Source organism: Schistocerca nitens, chromosome 1 (genome assembly GCF_023898315.1).
Source record: "Schistocerca nitens isolate TAMUIC-IGC-003100 chromosome 1, iqSchNite1.1, whole genome shotgun sequence".
Classification (NCBI taxonomy): domain Eukaryota; kingdom Metazoa; phylum Arthropoda; class Insecta; order Orthoptera; family Acrididae; genus Schistocerca; species Schistocerca nitens.
The window spans coordinates 572,151,317-572,175,162 of NC_064614.1; the positions used below are offsets into that span (position 1 = coordinate 572,151,317).

The 23,846-nt window shown below is 38.4% G+C and overlaps 1 protein-coding gene across 1 annotated transcript in view; it reads right to left on the reverse strand.

Moving 5' to 3' along the window:
* LOC126254994 (carnitine O-palmitoyltransferase 1, liver isoform-like) overlaps positions 1–23,846 on the reverse strand; it is a 222,565-nt gene that overhangs the window by 37,782 nt on the left and 160,937 nt on the right. The window contains exons 8-10 of the mRNA XM_049955356.1: positions 17,458–17,662; positions 15,536–15,643; positions 2,829–2,854 (exon numbers count right to left, since the gene is read on the reverse strand). Of these exons, the coding sequence (XP_049811313.1) occupies positions 2,829–2,854; positions 15,536–15,643; positions 17,458–17,662 (339 nt within the window). The remainder of the gene's footprint in view (positions 1–2,828; positions 2,855–15,535; positions 15,644–17,457; positions 17,663–23,846) is intronic.

Genomic DNA, 23,846 nt, shown 5'->3' on the forward strand with positions numbered 1-23,846 from the left:
ATGCTGTGGTTTTCATGTGATGTGGCAGCAACATGGGCCGTGTCACAAGGTCATCAGCCATACCATACCAGATGTTCACCAAGAACCTAACTTGGTATTTTGTTTCCCTAGTGTCTTATGGATTCTCCATCACACATGCATGAGAATTTCGGATGTTTGTGATACCATCATGTGTGAATGTAGCCTCTCACCTGGATGTAGATGTTTCACAGGCTGCACATGGAATGGGTACAAACCATTGGAATGTAACATAAGCCACACCTGCATCTGTGGACTACTGAGCTGATGACCAATGTGCCATGGTGGTGGGACTCCCGTTGTACCATTGCAATAATGTCTTTCTTTCCTCAACTGATTGGATGGCCTTGGTTCTGATTGTACATGAACATTGGGTACTGTTCCAGATTCACATAATGGATATGTCTCTGGTATTCTGTCACAGCCACATGGGCACTGCCATTACACATTGGTCTTGCTCAATTAAACAACACTCAAGCATGACATGCACAAGGTGTCACAACTGTTCATTCATCCACCCCATGATTGCACAATAGGTACACTTCCTGCTATTGACTCAGTGCAACGTTGCAGTGCTGCCATTTGTTGGAGAACACCCACACATCTTATTGGGTGGATCAGTCATCTATCTCACCAGTATTTTACCTATCACACTGCCTGCACAGAATTTTGGTAAGTAAAATTCATATTTTTCTTCATATTCATTCATGGATGTGTGTAGTCTTCAAACTGCTCCAGTTCCATAATGATCAACGATCAGACACATGTTCATAGGACTTTCTCAGTTTATTTTTACATGCAGAATCACCTCAAAAACTATGTGACATTCCTCCTGAATCACTCAGTATGTAAATATTGTGTGGGCTTTGAAGAGATGTGCCATGTTTGGAATCTAAAAATGGAGAAAGGAGTCCCTCATCAGGTTGCTTATGAGAAAGTTGTGATTTGTAATTTCTATATATGTTAAAATGGCATATAGTGTTACACCCATGTTGAATCTTTAATGTGTTTTATACATGAAAGGACAAGCAGTCGCAGCAACAAATAAACCTTGAAGTCTAGTGAAACTAGCACACTTTTCTTAATGAGGTGCGGTGCAATTAAGATCACAAAATCCATTACGCAAATTTCTGTAAAGCTGTGACTACAAATCTGGAGATACTAACTATGCAGTTTCATCCACCTCAGTGGCCAAGTAGTCAGTGCAGTGGACTGCTAACCGAAGGAGCCCATGTTTGATTCCTGGCCAGGCCAGAGATTTTCTCCACTCAGGAACTGGGTGTTGTGTTGTCCTCATGTTCATATCATCACAACTGACATTTCACTATTGAGATGGTGGTATGGGCACATACCAAAAGCCAATGAAGAAATAAAATAAAATAAGGAAAAACCTACACAGTTCCAACTTCAACAACATCATCATCACCCAAGCTAAGCATCTAACACAACCTCGTTTTCTAGGGTGAAAAATGAGTCTGTAGTGCTGAACTCACATCAGGTGTGATAGCATATCTAAATTCTACCACCAAGACTTCAAGGGAAGGTCACAACTGGTGCCATGACCACAATACATTTTTTGGAGAAAGTAATGGATTTTACTATTTTTTGTAAAATAATTTAGGAATATATGAGTTGATCAAATCATGAAGGATGTTTTCAAAAATGTTGACAACACTGAGACCAGGGTTACTTATTTTGAAGACAGGATTGTGTGCGTCTATTTACATGTGAAAAAGTAAGTACCACACACTTATATAATACATTTATTTTTTGATTTATTGTTCAGGACTAAGTCGAGGTGTGGGCAGCTTTTTTGTAACAGAGATGCTAGAGCAAAAGTTCAAAGAAATGAGAAAATTGATGTCAGAAACAGAACATAGACTAAGAAGTGAAACGTCTGAAGACCTTTGCCAAACTGATAATAAAATTTCAAAAAAATATTCTCAAATAGATAACAAGATTTCAGAAACAGTTTAAAGAAACTCCTAAATAAACAGAGACTACTGCACAACAGATGAAAACAAACTAGAGAACTATAGGTAGAGAGATATTGAATGAAACTCATTTGGCTGTCAGAAAAGTAATTTGTTAAGCTTTCAGTGACTATCATAGCAGAATATTGTTGAAAGATTTTTCACAAAACCCAAAGAAATTATGATCATATGTAAAGGCTGTTAGTGACACCAAAGTTAGTGACCAGTCACTCATAGATGAGACAGGAGCTGAAATTGAGGGCAGCAAAGTAAAGCATAAATGCTCAACTTTGTTCACAAATGTTCCTTTACAAAGGAAAACCCAGCAGTTTTGCCCCAATTTAATTCTCATACCACTGAAAAGATGAGGGTTATCTGTGTCAGTGGTGTTGAAAAGCATCTGAAATCATTAAAAGTGAACAAAGTCCCAGAATTCTGGTCCAAGCTGCCGGAAATAGTGGTCATGTGTGTGTGTGTGTGTGTGTGTGTGTGTGTGTGTGTGTGAGTGAGGTGTGCGTGAAGTGTTCTTGTGTATGTGAGTGAATGTGAGTGTGTTTTCCTTACTGAATAAGGCTTTGGCCGAAAGCTAAATATGTAAAAGCCTTTTTGTTGTGCCTGACTGCAACTCAGTGTGTTATCTTTTAGTCGGTAGGAATCTATCCTTTTCCATACATTGTCACCTATTACTGCCTTATATAAAATATGGTGTTGAAGTAATCAGATTTGGTTTCAGTTAGCCATTCTTCCAATTCCAAATCATGAATGCAAGCCACAAGCAATTCCAAATACCTGCCACTAAAGATATAGACAAAAGATTATGTGTATAGTTTTACTCACCCACTGTGTTCAGCATTAAAGCCCATCTAGAGAGAAGAAGAAGACAAATGTCATTTTTTAAGATGAATCTCTTAACTTTATTTGTAAGTGATTAATATGCAATATCTCGTACATTCACGAACATTTACAATTGAAACAGTATATAGCAACATTTTAAACCTGGATGAGGGTTCTAAAATAAATCTTAAAAAGTGTTATCAAACACTTTAAAATAGTTAATGTTCAGAGAAAAATGTTCTTGACTTTCATTGTGAATATTAAGAATTACGTTCATGATATTTGCAAAGAAAAATAATATGTCTTACAACTACCCAAAATTAAGGAAAAATAGATGCAAATTTTTTGAATGTGATGAAGAAAGATGAAATTTTATTTAAGTGGAAGGAAAATCTGATTCTTCTACTCAATATAACATCAGACTGCTTTAATTCAATGTAGTGTATCCTAGTGATATGTGAGCTTTACTTGGGTGTGAATTTTTGCATAGAAAGCAATTTGCTTATGAATATTTCTTTCCTCTCCATTTAGTGAATATGGTATCCACATATTTCTCAATTCCCTTTTCTAGTTTAGGATTGTTTAACCTCATACCATTCAAAAGAAAGTTTTACAAATGAACATAAGTAATACACATCTAGTAACTGAACACTGTCATTGTTGCTGCAATTGTCATTCTCAGTCCAAAGACTGGTTTGATGTAGCTCTCCATTATAATCAGCGACTGAATAGTTTCCCAGAATGAACTTCCAAGTAGTAAATAATAGCTGCAATGTCTTTTGTGTGTTCGTCATACTTCTTTAGTAGAAAAGGAAAAGAGTAAGAAAAGAAGTATAAGTTTTATATTCTTCATTGGGTTCATATTGGACCATTATGTAAAATGCTTACTTATTAAAACAGTAAATTCCATCCCTGTTGCAATCTTGTCCTAAGTTACATTCACCATTCTGCACCATTATCACCCAAATCCTCCTATAATGTACTTGTGGGAGTGACATAATTGAGTAATTGATGAGTGTCATGTAGTTTTTCTTTAACTTCTCATGTTTTTAGAGCTTCCTGTTCTGTTAAGCATGCATATATTTTTGCATGTATTTTTGATGAAATCCATGCAATGTACATTGTCTCTGAATGAATCAACTACTACTACTACTACTACATGGTGATATTGACTAATAAAATTAACATTATCATAATGATTATTCCTGTATGAGTTTTATACGTAGACAGTAGTGTTCCTACATAACTGGTGACCAGGAAGAAGAAATTGTGTTCTTGTAGGTAGGTTATCTGCCATGATTCACAGAGATACGTTATAGTCATGACGGCTGTGAGTAACCTACTGCACGCCATCGCAGACATCATTCAGGCCATTAAACACAAGCTTGAGCTTCTCCAACGCCCATACAGAGATTAAGTGAAGAAACCTGGTATGAAGTGTATGCTTGTGAAAATACCAACAAAAAGTTTGAAAAATCCATGGAAATCTTTATGTCCTACTTTGAAGCTGCACTTCCATTAAAAAAAACAAAAATGCCAACTTAACTTCAAAAAGAACAAATGGATTACAACAGGTATTAGAATCTCTTGTGCAGAGAAGAGAAGATTACACAATATAGCAAAGACACAGAACATGCCTCATGAATTTCATTTATACCAGAAATATTGCAAGAGGATCTTCAAAAATGTCATAAGGAAAGCTACATAAATGGCAAATAACAAATACATTGAAAATTCAAAAAAACAAATCCAAAGCTATATGGGAAGTTATCAAAAATCAAACAGTAAGTGAAACAAAACAATATAGGAATATAACTTTATGTTATGAAGGACTAATGATTTCTTGACCAATAAAAATTGTAGAGACATTCAAGAGGTATTTTCCAAACATAAATGAACAGTTAGTGAGTGGACTGGATGAACACAACAAAATATCACCTCCATCATCAACAGCACAAAAAATATGTCTATATTATTGTTCCTTTCACCCACAAGTATAGAAGAAAATTTATCAGTTATAAAAACCTTGGTAACAGGGTACCCATATGGAACTGATGGAATACCATACATGATTATTAAAAAATGCTGTCTTAGCTGAAACCTTGACATACTTGTGCAACAACTCACTGGAATGCTTAAAAATAGTAAAACTGAAACCACTGCTCAAAAGATCTAGAAGACGTTTCAAATTATAGGCCAATAGTACTACTGCCTGTATTTTCAAAAATTTAAGAATTTTTTTTTTTTTATAAGAGATAGTCTGATTTCTGAAATAAACATAAAATTCTCTCTCCCTCACAGCATGGTTTCAGGAAAGGCTCTTCAACTGATAGTGCAATATTTGAATTTCTTAATGAACTCTATCCTAAACTGGATGAGAGTGACTTTGTTACAGGCATATGTCTTGATTTATCCAAAGCTTTTGACATCATTAACCATATTGCCCTACTGCAGAAGCTTGACTAATGAGGAATTAGAGGTATATCCAATGAGTGGCTTAGGGCATACCTATGTGAATGCAAACAGGTGGTTGGAGTGCAATATACTGACCACAACAAAATCAGCTACTACTATTCAGGATATGAAAATGTGAAGTACGGAGTCCCTCAAGGATCAGTATTAGGATCGATTCTCTTTCTCCTCTATGTCAATTACGTTATATACTACAAGTACTGCGAAACTACCCTCCAAGCTCCAGATGATACAAGCTTCCTTATTAGTGGAAAAACAGAAGTAAAACTAAAAGACTCTGCTATCCTAACAATGAATGTTGGTTCAGCTATAACGAGGTAATTATAAACAAAGAAAAGACAGCAGCACTGAACTTCTACAATCTAAAAGGAAGGCACCACTCGAATATACAAATAGAACTAAGAGACAGAGTAATTGAAAAGTATTGACAGCACAAAATTGCTGGGACTCTGGCTCCAGAACAACACCAAATGGGAGGTACACATTGAATAACTGCAAAGAAAACTAAACAAAATCTGCTACATGATGAAGATCTTAAAAAGCTGTTGCAGCAAAGACAACCTGTTAAATGTATAATACTCCTATGTGCATTCTGTAATTAAATGTGGCATAATCTCCTGAGGCAATGCAACAACACATATTAAACTTTTCAGGATACAAAAGAGAATATTAAGAATTATTTAAGGGGTAAAAAATAGGAAATCATGCAGACCCATATTACAAAAAAATGTCAATTCTTCCTCTTCTTTGCATTTTTATTTTGAAACATTAGTTTTTATAAAACAATATATTTATAAACATCCAGATATCTTATTAAAAAATGAAGATGTTCATGCATACAATACAAGACAAAAATCTGATATTCATATGAATCAGGCGAGAACACCGTTATGCCAAAACGACACTCTACATATTGGTGTAAAAATTTACAATAATCTGCCTAACCATATTACCTGTCTAATGTTTATTGTATATATTATTCTTTGCTTAAATATCTAGTACCTAGGAATGCAATACAAACTGTATTTTATGTTGTAAAGACTTAATCATGTCCAGTATCCTTGTATATACTCTATACATGTAGAATTATAAGGACTAAATAAATAAATCTACTGTATTTCAGCCACTGGATTCTGCACCACATGCTGATCCAACTCAAAACATCATAGTGACACCCACACCAGTTGTGCCATCAGTTACAGTGATGCACTCATAGAATGATGTTTCACATTGCCACACAGCAGTGTCTAGTGACATTAAGTCCAATGTGAGTGTGCTTCCAGTCCCTCCACCATGCCAGTCCCACAAGAACAACAGACTTTCCACCCATTGGCTTTTGCAGTCTTCCTGCATCCTGTTTGCAAATATGAGACCCATAGATCAAATGCTCACAAAACACCAGCTGAATTCAGGAGACATTTTCACAGAATGACTTATGCTAGTTTCCTTTCAGACACTTTGCTGCTACACATCTGGCAACTACAATTGCTACCATGTGTTCAGCTAACCTTAATTTCTGCCAGAGGACAGCCATTATACAAGCTGCTCCAAGTTGCCAAAATAGTGCACACTGTGTTCAAGACGCATGCCACAGTTGCCACCACAACAATCCTGGTTTCTACTATAAAGGGGAAAAGTTATAAATGAGACTTGGAACCAGCAGAGGATCACCATGATAAAATCAGGCCACCACTAAGTTGGTCGCAACTAGTAAGGGGACTGCATGGTGAGGGGTTCACAGCACTTCTGTGATGACAGAGTACTCTTACCTCTGATGTATGACACAGACCATAAGAATGTTGAAACCTAATTACAACATGTTCCAGATGATTTGACACGGCATACTAATCAATGTACACAGCAAGAATCAGCAGGGAGAACCAGTATTTAACTATGGCCAAACCAGCTCATCATTGTTTGGCCAGCTGGACATTATGTGACACCTAGTCTGCGTCAGCCAAATCCATCACCATAACTCTGCTGCTGGCGGGTTGCAAACCAATGACCACCACCTGTCTGACCACCTTGGGCAGCCAACACTTTGTGAGCTGCCCATCCCTGCTCTTCAGTGTAGGTCGAGACTTCAACACCAGGCGGAACAATGCTACCTTCTGTAGTAGAGAAGATGTGGTGGCTGCCGTGACTACAGTGTGGCCCCATCCTGCTGTGTGAGTATGCCTCACATACCAGAGACATCAGTGCAATGCCTGTACATCATTGCCTGCAGCTACAAAGCCAAAATATTATGAGGGAACTCTGGGCTGCACCAGAAATTAGAGTACACTTGGAAGACTGCCTAAGCTGAATAAGTTAACAAAGACCTACTATAAGCAGATTTCCCACACATCTCCCCTGACTCCCAAACCATCTATGGATCCTATCACACCCATAACTAGACTCAAACCCATCCTGACAAGCAAGAGCTTCTCATGTTTCGCTCCAGTTTTCTCACAGTTACCCCAGACCTGCTACATTTTGGTATCCAATGGTGACAATTCTGCTTCTACTTTCATTACTACTGATGGCAGCTAATCCATTCCAGGCCAGTCCAATGAATCAACACTTTGCTGCTGTGCCACCTCTGCCTGATAACTGTCAAGCACACCCAAAGACATCCATCTGAACTCTCCCATACCACCATCGAGAAGCTAACTAAGCAGAGACACTGCAACTACGGATCACTTCTGCAGAGAGCACATGCGTATACCACACCCTTCCATCCTAATCTTGTAGTTATGATATGTCTCAGACAGATAATTGCTGGTTTCACAGTTGTTTTGTTCACAAGGCTATGAAATGCACGAAACCATGTCACACTCAAACACCAAACATGTTCTGGTTTAGGCACAACAGATTGTGACATCTATCCACAGCACCTACCACAGAAGAACCATCATTGCCCTATGATACACATGCCATGTAGAGCTACTCACCACACCGACAACTGTGGTACAACTCCAATGCTGTCACCTCCAGTGTGACTACATTCCATTACATCACAGAGGCTGTTCATGACTGGCCATTCTTCAGGCTTAGCGTTTTTAATCAACACAGGATCAGACTGCAGCACACTGCCAGCCATCTACTACCCTGATGCCAAAAAAACCAGTACAGCCACATTAATGGCAGTCAACAAAGCTGTCACACGCATGTGCTGTCACAAGACTTTGGTGTTTGACATTGGTCCCACTGATCACTGAAAGTGGACATTTGTATTAACTGACATGACTTAACCTGTTTTGGGGACAGATTTCCTTACACAGGGTGCTTTGACTGTGGATTTACAGAATGCTTGCCTGATACGTTCTGCCAATGGTCACACTATGGCCAGTGTAAAGGGTCATTCAACAACACACACCAGTCACAGGGTGGACAACTTAAGTATTTCTGCCTCAAAGGACCATAGGGCACAGTGGGTGTCCCACCATCACAAGTTCCTATCCAGACGCATTACACAAGAGCCAAGTGTGAAAGTACCAGGATATGTATGGAGGATAATGTGTTAGGAGATATTCTAAAGGTGCCAGAATGTGAATAACAAAGCAGCCTGCAAAATATTAGAAATGCCTAAACACCTTCACAGTGCAACCCTGATTCCCACGTAACTGTGTCCTCAGAAACACAGCAGACTGTGAAGTCACACAAGGTGCACACCACACACACACACACACACGCACACACACACACACACACACACACACACACACACACACACACACGAGACTACAGGAGACCATTTTTGAAGAGATGCTGCAGGATGGAGTCACGCGCCATTCAGACAGTCCATGGTCTTCACCAGTCCATCTAGTATGCAAGGAGGGCAGTTCATGGTGTCCTTGCAGCAATTATTGGATGGTGAATGCAAAAAGAACCTCAGATAGTGACCTAGTACCAAATATATAGGACTTCACAGATTCTCTAGCAGGTCAACCACTTTTAGCATTTTAGTTTGCCAAAAAGCACGTAATCAGATTCTAATGGAAAATGATGACATATTTTAAACCTCACCTCAGTGATAACACAGTTTTGACTGTTTGAATTCTGGTTATGCATTTTGGGCTCAAAAATGTGATCTAAACATGGCAACATTTTTTGGATGAGGTTCTAAGGGGCCCTCCCTTTTGTTTCAATTACCTCAGTGACACACTACTATTTACTGAAAATGCACTTAAGGATGGTGCAACTGAGATTAACTGACTACAGAAATACACCAAATGGGACCAACTGCATCATCAGTATACCTATGGTAACCTTCCTTGGCTGTCTAGTGTCAGCACATGACGTCACACCCTAACTTGGGAAGTTGGATACTTTATGTGCCTTTCCAAGGCCACAGAATATTGACAATGGAGGCACTTCCTCAGCATGGTTAGTTTTCACCATCACCATCTCCCAGGATCCACCAAAACAAAAATACCTCTCACAAATGCACTGAAGGCCATAACACAATAGGAAAGCACCCCTTCCAGTGGACACTACAAATGGAAACCGCTTCCAAGGACTTGAAAGATAGCTTCATAAATGCTGTGGCACTTGCTCACCCCTACAGTTTTTCATGAGCTTCTCATGCTCTTAGAGCTTCCTGTTCTGTTTAGCTTGATTGTGTTTTCACAGGTGGTATTTGCCTGTGTACAATAAAATGAAAATTATCATGCCAATACTTCATGTATGTGTTTTATATGTAGATGGTAGTGTTCCTCAGACTGTTCATTTCATCCTTTCTGTCTTCTTATTTCTTATTCTGACCTCCCGGCTCCAACCAGCTGTCACACCTACTGAGTTATGTGTCCATTCCACCCAGTTGTCCACATAATGAGCTGATCACAAGATCAAGTTAACACTTCCCTATATATCAGATGCTCTGCATTTTGCATAGGTGAGGGGGAAGGTAGGGGGTGACTGCATTGGAGTGAAATAATCAACTAATCGATATGTGACTACTGCAGTTTTTCATGAGCTTCTCATGCTCTTAGAGCTTCCTGTTCTGTTTAGCTTGATTGTGTTTTCACAGGTGGTATTTGCCTATGTACAATAAAATGAAAATTATCATGCCAATACTTCATGTATGTGTTTTATATGTAGATGGTAGTGTTCCTCAGACTGTTCATTTCATCCTTTCTGTCTTCTTATTTCCTACTTCAACAATCCTCTGTCATTCCATCATCTTTTAATCTGCCTCGTAAAAATGGAGAGTTTACAGCATTCATCATAATAACTGTGTTGCTGTAAAATAGTAATGCACTAACTGGAGTATGTTGTTGTTGTTGTTGAGGTCTTCAGTCCTGAGACTGGTTTGATGCAGCTCTCCATGCTACTCTATCCTGTGCAAGCTTCTTCATCTCCCAGTACTTACTGCAATTGATCAGATATTAATAAACACAAATGTAAATCACAATTTCTGTGCCAGAAATCTTAATACTGGCTTCAGTGATCACTATGCACAGTTTATTGCTTTGCACATCCCAAGTGAAACAACTGAGAAAGAGGAACTCGTAAAAGAAGCAAGGAAATTGACTAACATACAAATAAACCTTTTTGTACAGAGGCTAAGTGAAGAAACTTGGTATGAAGTGTATACTTGTGAAAATACCGACAAAAAGTTTGAAAACTTCTTGGAAATCTTCATGTCATACTTTGAAGCTGCATTTCCATTAAAAAAAAACAAAAATGTCAACCTAACTTCAAAAAGAGCAAATGGATTACAACAGGTATTAGAATCTCTTGTGCAGAGAAAAGAAGATTACACGATATAGCAAAGACACAGAACATATCTCCTGAATTTCATTTGTACCTGAAGAATTACAAGAGGATCTTCAAAAATGTTGTAAGGAAAGCTAAAACAATGGCAAATGACAAATACATTGAAAATTCAAAAAACAAATCTAAAGCTATATGGGAAGTTATAAAAAATCAAACAACAAGTGAAACTAAACAATATAAAAATATGAACTTATGTTATGAAGGACAAATGATTTCTTGCCCAACAGAAATTGCAGGGACCTTCAACAAATATTTTGCAAACATAAGTGAACAGCTGGTGAGTGGACTGGAAGAACACAACAAAATATCACCTCCATCATGCAATAGTGTGACAAATGTGTCTACATCTTTGTTCCTTTCACCCACAAATACTGAAGAAATTTTATCAGTTATAAAAACCTTGAAAGCAGGGTACTCATGTGGAATTGATGGAGTACCAAATGCAATTATTAAAAAATGCTGTCTTGCCTTAGCTGAACCCTTGACACACTTGTGCAACAGCTCACTGGCATCAGGAACCTCCCCTTCAAGCTTAAAAACAGCAAAACTGAAACCACTGTTCAAAAAAGGAAATCCAGAATGTGTTTCAAATTATAGACCAATAGCCCTACTGCCTGTATTTTCAAAAAATTTAGAAAAAGTTTTTTATAAGAGATTGTCTTATTTCCTAAATAAAAATAAAATTCTCTCTACTTCACAGCATGGCTTCAGGAAAGGCTATTCAACTGAAAGTGCAATATTTGAATTTCTTAATGAAACCTATACTAAACTGGATGCAAGTGAGTTTGTGACAGGCATATGTCTTGATTTACCTAAAGCTTTTGACGTCATTGACCATAATGCACTACTGCAGAAGCTTGACCAATTAGGAATTAGAGGTATATCCAATGAGTGGTTCAAGACATACCTATGTGGTCGCAAACAGGTGGTTGAAGTGCAATATACTGACCATAACAAAATCAGCTACTACTATTCAGGATATGAAAATGTGAAATATGGCGTCCCTCAAGGATCAGTATTAGGACCCATTCTGTTTCTCCTCTATGTCAATGATCTTATGTACAACAAGTATTGCCAAACTACCCTCCAATTTGCAGATGATACAAGCTTCCTTATTAGTGGTAAAACAGAAGAAAAACTTAAAGACTCTGCTATCCAAACAATGAACAGTGTAGAACAGTGGTTCAGCTACAACAAGCTAATTATAAACAAAGAAAAGACAGTAGCACCGAACTTCTATAATGTAAAAGGAAGACACCACCCAAACGTAGAAATAGAACTTAGGGACAGAGTTTTTGAAAGTGTTGACAGCACTAAATTTCTGGGACTCTGGCTCCAGAACAACACAAAATGGGAGGTACACACTGAATATTTGGAAAGAAAAGTAAACAAAACCTGTTACATGATACGGATCTTAAAAACTTGTTGCAGCAAAGCCAGCCTGTTAAATGTATACTACTCCTATGTGCACTCTGTAATTAAATATGGTATAATCTTCTGGGGAAATACAACAACAAATATTAAACTTTTCAGGATGCAAAAGAGAATACTAAGACTTATTGAAGGGGTAAACAATACGAAATCATGCAGACCCATACTCAAAAAACTGTCAATTCTTCCTCTTCCTTGCATTTTTATCTTCGAAACATCAGTTTTCATCAAACAATATATCGATAGACACCCAGATATCTTATTAAAAAATGAAGATATACATGCACACAATACAAGACAAAAATCTGACCTTCATATGAAACAGGTGAGAACATCATTGTGCCAAAAAGGCACACTACATACTGGGATAAAGATTTTCAATAATCTACCTAATCATATTAAATCAATAGGTAAACTCTGTAGTTTTAAGGCTGAAGTAAAGGCATATTTAATTGATCATTGCTTTTACAGTCTGACAGAATATATAAAAGCCAAACAACAAAAATAAAGATGCATTATTAATATTCTACTTTGTATGTTGCCTGTAATGGTTGTTGTATGTATGAATCTTCGCGAAATTACTTCAATATCTAGTCCTCAGGATTGCAATACAAATTGTATTTTATCTTGTAAATACCTAACCATGTCCAATATCCTTGTATATATTCTATACATATAGGATTTGAAGGACTAAATAAATAAATAAATAAACCTACATCCACCTGAATCTGCTTAGTGTATTCATCTCTTGGTCTCCCTCTATGATGTTTACCCTCCGCGCTGCCCTCCAATGCTAAATTTGTGATCCCCTGATGCCTCAGAACATGTCCTACCAACCAGTCCCTTCTTCTTGTCAAGTTGTGCCACAAACTTCTCTTCTCCCCAATTCTATTCAATACCTCATCATTAGTTATGTGATCTACCCATCTAACTGGAGTATAAACGATGAGAAATGTGAAGATTTTGTGAGGGGCACAGACAAATTCAGTTTAAGCATGTAGCAGTTAAGACAGATAACAGAATGCTAAGCTGGTTAAGAAAAAGTCAAGAACTTTTCACCACCCCCATTGAAACTAAGCGCAATGCCTCACAACAAATTTTATACGTCTTATACACAATAAACTCAGTACAGAATCACTTTTCTTACAATACATCTGTTTTCTGGCAAGTACAGGGTGATTATAATTAAAGTTAAACTTTCAAACCACTGTAGAAATAACACCACCCATCAGAATGATGTCAAATTAAAGCAGAATATTATCGGAGAAGGAGGAAAATGCATGGCAGAAGAAAAGCAAATAGTTACAAAATGTAGCAATAGATGGTGCTGTAAACATCATAATTTAATAGTGGTCAACTAAAAATGACAAGTGAATCATACAACAATGTCTAGGGTGTATGTTTGATGTTAAACAAACTGTTCTACTCTGTCTGTGTGGGTGTACAGGTGTGATAGCCCATCCATCACAGGAAGGTCATATCACATCGGATGGGAAAAATTTGTTTTTAATTGTCCTGAGGCCAAAAACCACATAAAAAGCATCAATCAGAATCAAATCGGATTATTAATTTCCATTCGAATGACACAAAACATGTTCAATATGCTGTCCACCATTTTCTGCAACAAGTTGAAATTGAGAAACAGCGTGTTCCACAAGTGATCAAAATGTTTCAGGGTTCACGTTCAGAACGTGTTGTGCAATGCATGCCTTCAATGCAGCTAAGTTTGCAGTTGTAACACTGAACACAATGACTTCCAGATTGCCCCACAGCCAGAAGTCACATGTATTAAGATCAGGTGATCAGACAGCCAGGCTGTAGGGAAATGGTGGCTGATAATTCTAGCATTTCCAAAATGGCACTTCAGCAGCTGCTTAACTGGATTTGCAATGTGCAGAGGTGCACCATCTCGCATAAAAATGATCCCATCCACACATCCACACTGTTGGAGAGCTGGAATGACACGAATGTGCAAAAGACACTTATAGCACTTACCAGTGATAGTACATGTAACAAGATTGGAAGCATCCATCTCCTTGAAAAAATATGGCCCTATGATAAATGATACCGTAAACCCACACCACACAGTGACCTTTTCAGGATGAAGTGATACTGGTTTATTTGCGTATGTATTTTCTGTTGCCCATATTCAACAATTCTGTGTATTGACATATCCTGCCAGATGGAAGTGGGCTTCATCTGTCCACAAAATCTTCCAAGGCCAATCACTGTCCTCTTCCATGCAAGCAAGAAATTCTAAAGCAAAGGTGTCTCTCACTGGCAGGTCAACAGGAAGCAACTCATGCACACGCGTAATTTTGAATGGATAGCAAAGAAGGATGTTTCGTACAATTTTACGCACCGTGCTCATGCATATGTTCAATGTTCGGGCAATTCTCCATGCACTACATGTTTGCACATCACCAATCACCTCCTCCTGCATTGCTGTAGCCACTGCTTCCACTGACGTCAAATCAATTCGTTTCCTTCCTCTACCAGGTTGCACACCAAAAGAACCCATCTTTTCAAATTTCTGAATCATTTTCTCCAGACGCATGGCAGCCATCAGACCAATGCCTTTTTTCAAACCTTTCAGTGTCTGGAACTTCTGCAGAGCAGCCTGTGCACAGTCATCATTCTTGTAATTCAGCTTCACAAACAGAGTGAGATCGTGCATTGGGACAGTCATGGCAAACGTCGCAGACACGAAATGAGGAAAAGCTGTGTATCCAGTGTGTTTATACCAGCTCAGTGGATTGTGCACATGACAGGTTTTACGTATTCAGACACATACAGCGCCATCTATTGTTAACATTTTTTTTCCTTCTTCCATACGTTTTCCCCCTTCTCCAATAATATTCCAATGGAATTTGACATGATTCTGACTGGTGGTGTTATTTCTACAGTGTTTCGAAACTTTAACTTCAATTATAAAAACCCTGTATTTACAATCAGATTCACATCAGTTTTATCTATCATGATGTTTAAGTACAGGACACTTTAATGTATAAAATTAAGTTTGAGAAAGTATGAATCTGACTACTTACATGTCCGTTACTCCCAACACAAAGAGTAATTGATTTGTCAAACCAACGGTCATAGCCTTTGCCATGAAGTAGACTGCAAGCAAACTTGTCAAGTTTGCTGGGATTTTCCTGAAGTGTAATGAAAATTTGTAACATTAAAATCACAGCACATCATTTCAGAGTACACACTCACAGGGAAGGAAAGAAAAGGGGGGGGGGGGGGAGGGAGGGAGGGAGAGAGAGAGAGAGAGAGAGAGAGAGAGAGAGAGAGAGAGAACTGCAATCCAAATGACATGGAAAGTGAAAAAGGAAGAATCTTGGAGGCAGGAAAATGGCAAGAGGTCGAAGCTGTGAATGAAAGTGAAAGATGGAGGTTCATGCCAGAGGGATTACAAGACTGCGAGATATATCAAAAAATATTTTTACAAAAAGCTCTCTACTTTGGGTTCCACAATTGTTATGAACTCTCTAAAGCTAGAAACTATGGCTCCACGTAACAGCTTCTTGGAATTACTTGAAAATAGCCCCATAATCAAGATGCAACTATAAATTTCATATTTTTGACATAAGCATAGAGCTGTGATTGAACTATGATTTTTAACCATTAAAAAATTTCACAAATTTTAAGGAGCAGATTCCTCACATAAAAACAAGGAAAAAGTCCATATAAACATAATAAACAAAATATTCTTTGTTTTGGAATTATTAATTAAAGTTTATTTTCAATGTGTTTTGGGGTAAGTTTGTGCATTTGAGTTTAGACTTTATTCAGCATTCCATATGCTTGGTAGTAGCTAGTGTCCTCATAAATATTCCATTGAACCACAGCAGCATATTCAATTCATAGACATGCAAAAAATTATATTTCTGTAGAGCAATTAAATGGGAAAGACTGTGAACAGGACTGCTGTAAAAAGAATGAGTTTCCAGACCATTGTCCAATTATTAAGACAGAATCCATAATATCAAAAAGTATGGATGGAGGTAGACCCAGATTCACTCATATGCATCAGTAGAAAAATCCAGTTATCAACACACACATTAAAATATCATGTGATCCATTTAATAATATGGAAGGTATTTCATAGGCAGTTATTGTACATGTAACATATCCAATATTTACAACATCTGTTACTTGCTGACCACCAACCACAGCATAACTTTTGACAATGGTTTGTTATACAAATCTCTGACCAGTTGTTTACGTGTTCAGTCTTGTTTGCAGATGGGGCAAAATTTGGAGGAGACAGAACAACCAACATTTGTGAGCAGACAAAAATCCTCATTGTAATTTTCAAGCCAGACACCAATAGCAGCTTAAGATTAATCTATGAAACGCTATTGTATGTGGGTGTCTGATAAGTCCACAGGTTCTTCCAGCAGATCTTATTGCTGCAGTCTACAGGATCTTTATTCACAACAAACTTCAGGACTATCTACTGGATGTGGCATCACAAATACAACAGCACATGTCATTTTTGCCTGATGGGCCTTCCGTATATATCCATCACATTGTTCAAGATGCACTGGGTGATATATTTCAAACACTATTCATACATTATTTTTTAGTTTTGTATTAGAAACTTGTAAAAGTATTTCTGAGGTACCCTGTATAACATGCTACATGACAATCCTCAGCTACACAATTCAAGGAATCTGGTCATGAAAGCACAAGTCATGTCGCATGAGTTGTAACATGGTTGTTTACATGGACTGTGGATTAATATTAAACTACAATGAAGAGTACCCAGTTTGGCATTATCAATAATATGGTAGTCCTTAACTGTACTTGTGGGTCTGTCATCTGATTTGTTACTCATTTCAATATTTTTGCACCTATATAAACCCATGTTCTGTACTTTTTTGTACCTTAATGTTAGAGAGTAGCTAACAGAATACACAGGAGCGTCACTTATAACAGAAACTTGTAATGGTCAGTTTACCTTATCATATTCAAGAGGCTCTTCATCTAGGGAGACAACAAATGCTGCTTTTTCTATTGTATCTAAGGAGCATTTGTTCACACCATCAGAAAAATATCTCTTCCTGGTTTTTGACCAATGAGTGCGGTCTCCTGCAGTCAATGCTGCAAGTTTCTCTTCACCAGCAGATGGTGATGATTGGTCATTCAGTATCTGCATTAGCTGCCTAGATAAACAATATAGAGTTAAAATTGCCTTTAGATGAGGTAAGCAACTTCAGTATTTAAAGAAACTTAAACTTCACTTTGGTATCTATTAAACAGCATTTTAAAAACAAACACAAATTACCTATTAGATCTTATGTCTAACAAAATAACTGGAAAATGAAATAAGAAAAACATAGCCATAACTCTGCAATATTGATCTGCCTTTATTATTCTTATTTAGAGGAACAAAGAGAACAGCCAGAGTATCTAAATAAGTAGGCAAGAATCTTACTTCATGAGGCAAATAATCTGTTAACAATGATCACACAATGGTTTGTGATGCTCTATAAAGTGTCCACATTTGCAGACAGATAATAGGACTTGATTCCATCTGTTTTTGCAGAACACAGATTCTTCACAACTTGTTGCAGTTAAGACAATAATATTAAAAATAATTGCACTTGCACTGCAAAAGCAGGTGGAACCCAGTCTCATACAGCAAAATAGCACTAGTTGGTATTTTCTGTGGCATATCGAATGCATTTGACTGTGTGAATCACAACATTATCCTAGCTACACTGAGGTTTTGTGAAATTGATGGTACAGCCACCCAATGGATAGCGTCATATCTACCAAAAAGAATGCAGGAAGTTAGTTAGTAATTCAACCAGTGTAATCATGGGAGATTCCTCTGTGGGGAGAATTCACATTTGGGGTTAGGCTCAATCTTAGGTCTGTCGTTGTTCCTCATATACATAAATTATCTTCCTTGTAATAGGCAAAAAGCAGGGTTAATTTATTTTGCAGATGACATTAGTGTAAAGACATCCACTACAACATCCATTGCTTATATGATGGGAATAGAATACCTGTGACTTGACCAGAGGCTTCATTTCATTCTTGACATCCATGGTGAACAGTTATGTGTCTTTTAGCTGTTTATATATTTGTCCAATAAAGTGCAAGTCTACTGTACCATGTCATACCTCATTTATATCCTATCCACATCATACTCTACTTCCACACTGGTGATCTTGACAATTTGCAACAACCACATATGATGTAATTTTCATGCTGATATAGTTTCTACACTATGACAATATGATCTGCAAGTAACCTCCATGTGCCAAAATTCACATGCCAGGTCAACAGTTCCTGTTGTGGACAGTGCAGTGTTTCTAAACCAACGCTTCAATCACCTACAGTGAACAATTGTACAAGTGATATGCTCCAGTACAATGCTTCAACTTATGACTGTGGAGCCAAACAATCGAGAGCAACAAACAATTTGCTGTGGCATCTCATCACTGTTCTCATCTAGCAAAAACACCATGAAACTGCAGAACTGCAACATTCAGCCTACTCAGAGTCATGTTCATTTGCCACAGATGCCATGTCTTTCGCACCACATGTGAATTTATTTGACCTGCCTTTGATACTGCCAGCTGCCTGGATTCTGAACATTCTCATTATGCCATGGAAAAATCTGAAGTGTACTCACTTTTATCTGGAATGACCTCAAGCTTGATCTGCAACTGTCAACAACTAATTTGTGATGATTGGCATCACAAATGAACAATTACATCAAGGACATTCAATCAAATACTGACAATGTATTTATATTGTTGACAACAATGTTGACAGTCTTATGCTGCAGCATCAGTGTGGTTACATCCAAGCAGTGGCCAAGCCTGACCAACTTTGCCTCACTGCTATCAACTCTGACATCACTGCATCCTGTTGGTGCAGCAACCTTCACACAACATCAACAAACCCCCACCTCCTTGCCACCCATGCTGTACTCACTTGCACCTGTGCAGAAAATCATCACCTGAGTCACTACCAAGTCCGCACAGAACACCATAGGGCACACTGAGATTGGGTATGTGCAGAATGCCAATGACCACACCACACCTAGGCAGAACCACTTCTACCACCACCAGGCAACATATGTCATCATCACCACTTGGCACAGTAAGCTCCAGCCACAATGACAAACGCCACATGCACTAAAAGGTCCATGTTGAAGCAGCTGACTTCTCAACAGTGCCCCCAATAGATTCATCTACCCAAGAAGACTATCCTAGTCACCAAAATGCTCTAAAGAGCAGCAAATATTCTCTCAGTCAATGGACATTGACTGCTACCAGTCTTCACAGCTCTGACTGCACACATGAATGCAATGTTCTCATTGACTTTGACTCCAATGAGTATACTGTGGGATTTCCATCTTCACTCATCCCACTTCCAAGCACTGCATTTTCAATCACACAACCTGCCTCATCACCTCCAATGAACCACATTTTGACCTAACTCACTACCACTTGACAGCCACTGATAATGGATGGACCTATGGCACTTCAATTGCACAAAGCTTCCAGCTCGCTGATCACAGTGCACTGACCCATGATCTGCACCCTACAACTATTATCATCCCAACACCTCATACGGATATTCTCTATGCCGGGATAGTTCCTCTGAAAGGGCACAGCCGACTTCCTTCCCCATCCTTCTCTAATCCGATGAGACCGATGACCACGCAGTCTGGTCTCCTTCCCCAAACCAACCAACCAACCAACCAACGGATATTCTCTGATAAGCACATTATACAACCGGGCCTATGGATGGAATTCATAACCACTTCAATGACATGCTGGCTGTACAACATGCTGCACTCCTGTGCACAGATTGCTGCACGGATTGCTGCATCAGGCATGACACCAGTCCCACCGACCAGTCATGAACACCCAATGTCCACTCATTCCCACTCCCTGCCCCAACCAGCATCTGTGTTGTCAACAATCCTGGACACACAATGAAACACACACATTGGTACAAAGCATTTTACCTCACCACCAGGCTGCCCCACCCCTGGCATCATCAGGAACACACCTCAAGCTGTACAGCACATAGTCACTACATCTCTCACATACCACATCTCTTGCATACCACTCACTGCCACTCAGGTCAAACATTGCCCGCTGCTGATCCCCACATGACAACATCACACCCACTGGTAACATCCACCTTGTTTCACAATCAACTTCAACACATCTACACATACTGACAGTGCTCTACAATGCCACACCCAGAATTTGCCACTTTCAACTGCGTAGTTCACCCTCAACTGCCACTGACAACTTCAGCACCTCTTCCCAATATGAGATCACCATAGCAATGCCAGACTCTATGTGATGACATCTCTGTGTAAACCAATGTCAGCCATAACCTGAAACGGATCAGTAATTATCCTTCCTGCCTCCTCACAGGTCCCAATCCACCACCGATGTCCACCGCACTGCCCACATTCTTCTAAGTTCACCCCGGCTAATAAATTAGTGACACATCACTCACACTGCACTTAACATATGCCATCACTTTCATCAGATCAAAGTCTCCCTGGCATGCCAATATTTGCCACCAACAGCCAGCCCTCATCTCTTCAGTCCTACCACTGACATCCTTTGTTGATGCACCAGACACTTGCCATGTCAAATACCATGACACCACATACTCAACACTCATACCACATCCACTGTGACTTCCAGAAATGGTCCAGCCATGTCTTGCAAAAGTTCCAACTATGGCACGACCAGTCATGCTCATTTGCACATCATCACATTGAGAGATGGTACTGTCATGTCTTGCAAAGGTGTGAGCCATGGCATGACTGAACATGTGCATCTATGCAACATCTCTTCTATAAATGGCTTACTTGTGTCTCATGAACGTACCAGCCCTGGTGCAACCAGTCATGTACTTACTACACACACAAATGTGAGTTTCATGGAGGTCCTGCAGTGCCATGACCAGCCATGAGTTAATACTGCTGTGAGTCATGTTAACTCCGAGTTGAGCAGGTTACTGCTGACTGAAATGAATTCTCATATGAGTGCAGTGCCCGTTGCTACAATTGGGAGATGGGGTTATACTAGACGTGGTCTGTATCTGCTGTATCTGAATAGGAGAGGGAAAGATAGGTTGGCTGAACTTCTTGGAGTAAATGTACAGGAAGAGGAGGTGGGGGGGGGGGGGGGGGGGAACACCATACAATGCAAGATCCCTGTGGTTACTGGTGTCAGTGGGGCACCTTTTTTTGGTTAGAATCAGGTTTTGGGGCATCCTGTTTCAAAAGAAGTCACTATAACATAAAAGCCCCATAAGGATGCACAGAAAAGTGAGGTTAGCTTATTCCACCAAAATATTAATGGATTAAGTAATACAGTAGCAGAGCTTCTTGCTTGCTTGCAAAATCTAGAGGGAGACATAGACATCATGTGCCTGTCTGAGCACCAGATAACCACAGGGTTAGATAAGTTATGTATAAAATATTACAGTCTAGCAGCTTACTCATGCAGAACTAATATGGAAAAAGGAGGAGTTGTTGCATATATTAAGACAGAAGACAAGTTCAAAATCACTGACACAAGTAGATTTTGTAGTGATCAGCACACAGAAGTGAGCTCTTGTGAATTAATGCTGAAAAACAGTTCACTTTTAATTGTAACAGTATACAGATCCCCACTGGGAAGTTTTGATTTATTTATGAAGAACCTGGATTTCTTACTGTGCCACCTGTCAGACATCAGCAAGCAGTTAATAGTCTGTGTTGACTACAATGTAGATTTTCTAAAGGATTCTGTTAGAAAAAAATTATCTGGAAATTGTATTTGGATCCTACAATTTGCTCTCAGTAGTTAACTTTCCAACATGGGTGGAAAAAAGAAAATAGGTCCCTAACTGATAATGTTTTCTTTGATGAAGCCCAAAGCAAGAAAATAACTGTTCACCCAGTTACAAATGCTCTCTCTGATCATGATGCACAGTTCATCAGTATGAATGACATAGTGCCTAACAGTGTGGATACACCTCAGTGGGAGTCAGTTAGAATCATTAATGACTACAGGGCAAATGTTTTTAAGATTAGTTTACAAGAAACAACCTGGGGTTAAATTTATAAAGAACCAAGTGCCAATATAAAATTTAATCTATTTCCTGATAAATTCATTTCAGTATTTGAAAATAGATTTCCACATAGGCTAATCAGAAGGAACATTAAACAGCTGTATAAAAAACCATGCATTACTAAGGGGGTTAAAGTACCTAGTGAAAAGAAAAGGGAAATGTATCTTTTGGAAAGAACAAGTAGAGACCCTGCAGTAGTTGCACATTACAAAAACTACTCAAAATTACTAAGAAAGGTTATTAAAAAATCAAGAAACATGCACATAATGTCAGAAATCAGTACATCAGATAACAGAGTTAAGGCAATATGTTATATAATGAAGCAAGAGACAGGACAACCAATCATAGAAGATGATAACATTATATATAATTGAATGGAAGGGTTATAAATGACAAGTCACAGGTAGAAAATGTATTTAATAATCATTTCTTAAACATAGTAGAAAGCATAGGGACCAACAGTTCAAGAGAAACATCACAGCAATATGTCGAAGAAGTAACTCTCATAAAATTACGTTATATAAATGTACCACCAACTTCTACTTCTGAAATTAAGAGGGTCATACATTCTCTCAAGAATAAAAGCTCTTCTGGTTTTGATAGTGTTTCCAATAGAGCACTAAAGATTTGTTCCCATATAATAAGTCCAGTATTATCCAAAATATGTAATGCATTACTAACTCAAGGCATTTTTCCAGAGAGACTAAAATATGTTGTTGTTAAATAATAAAGTTGATAAGAGAGAGGTCAGTTACTATCAATCTATTTCACAGCTGACATCATTTTCCAAACTTTTTGAGAAGGTGATTTATTCTAGAATAGTATCTTACCTTGACAACAATAATATCCTCAGCAAATCACAGTTTGGATTTCAGAAGGGTTGCTCTACTAAGAATGCCATTACATGGCCACACACCAGATATTACAAGCATTAAATAACAAAACAGCACCAGTAGGTATTTTCTGTGACCTATTCAAGGCATTTGATTGTGTGAATCATAGTATATTCCTAGATAAATTGAAGTTTTATGGGACTGATGGTATAGCCAACCAATGGATCATGTCATATCTAACCAAAAGAAGGCAGAAAGTTGCACTTAGTAGTAACTCAACCAACAGAATCCAGAGACATAATTCTGACTGGGGAGAAATCATGTATGAGATTCCACAAGGCTCAATCTTAGGTGTATTACTGTTTCTCATATATGTAAATGATCTACCATCTAATGTGCAACAAGC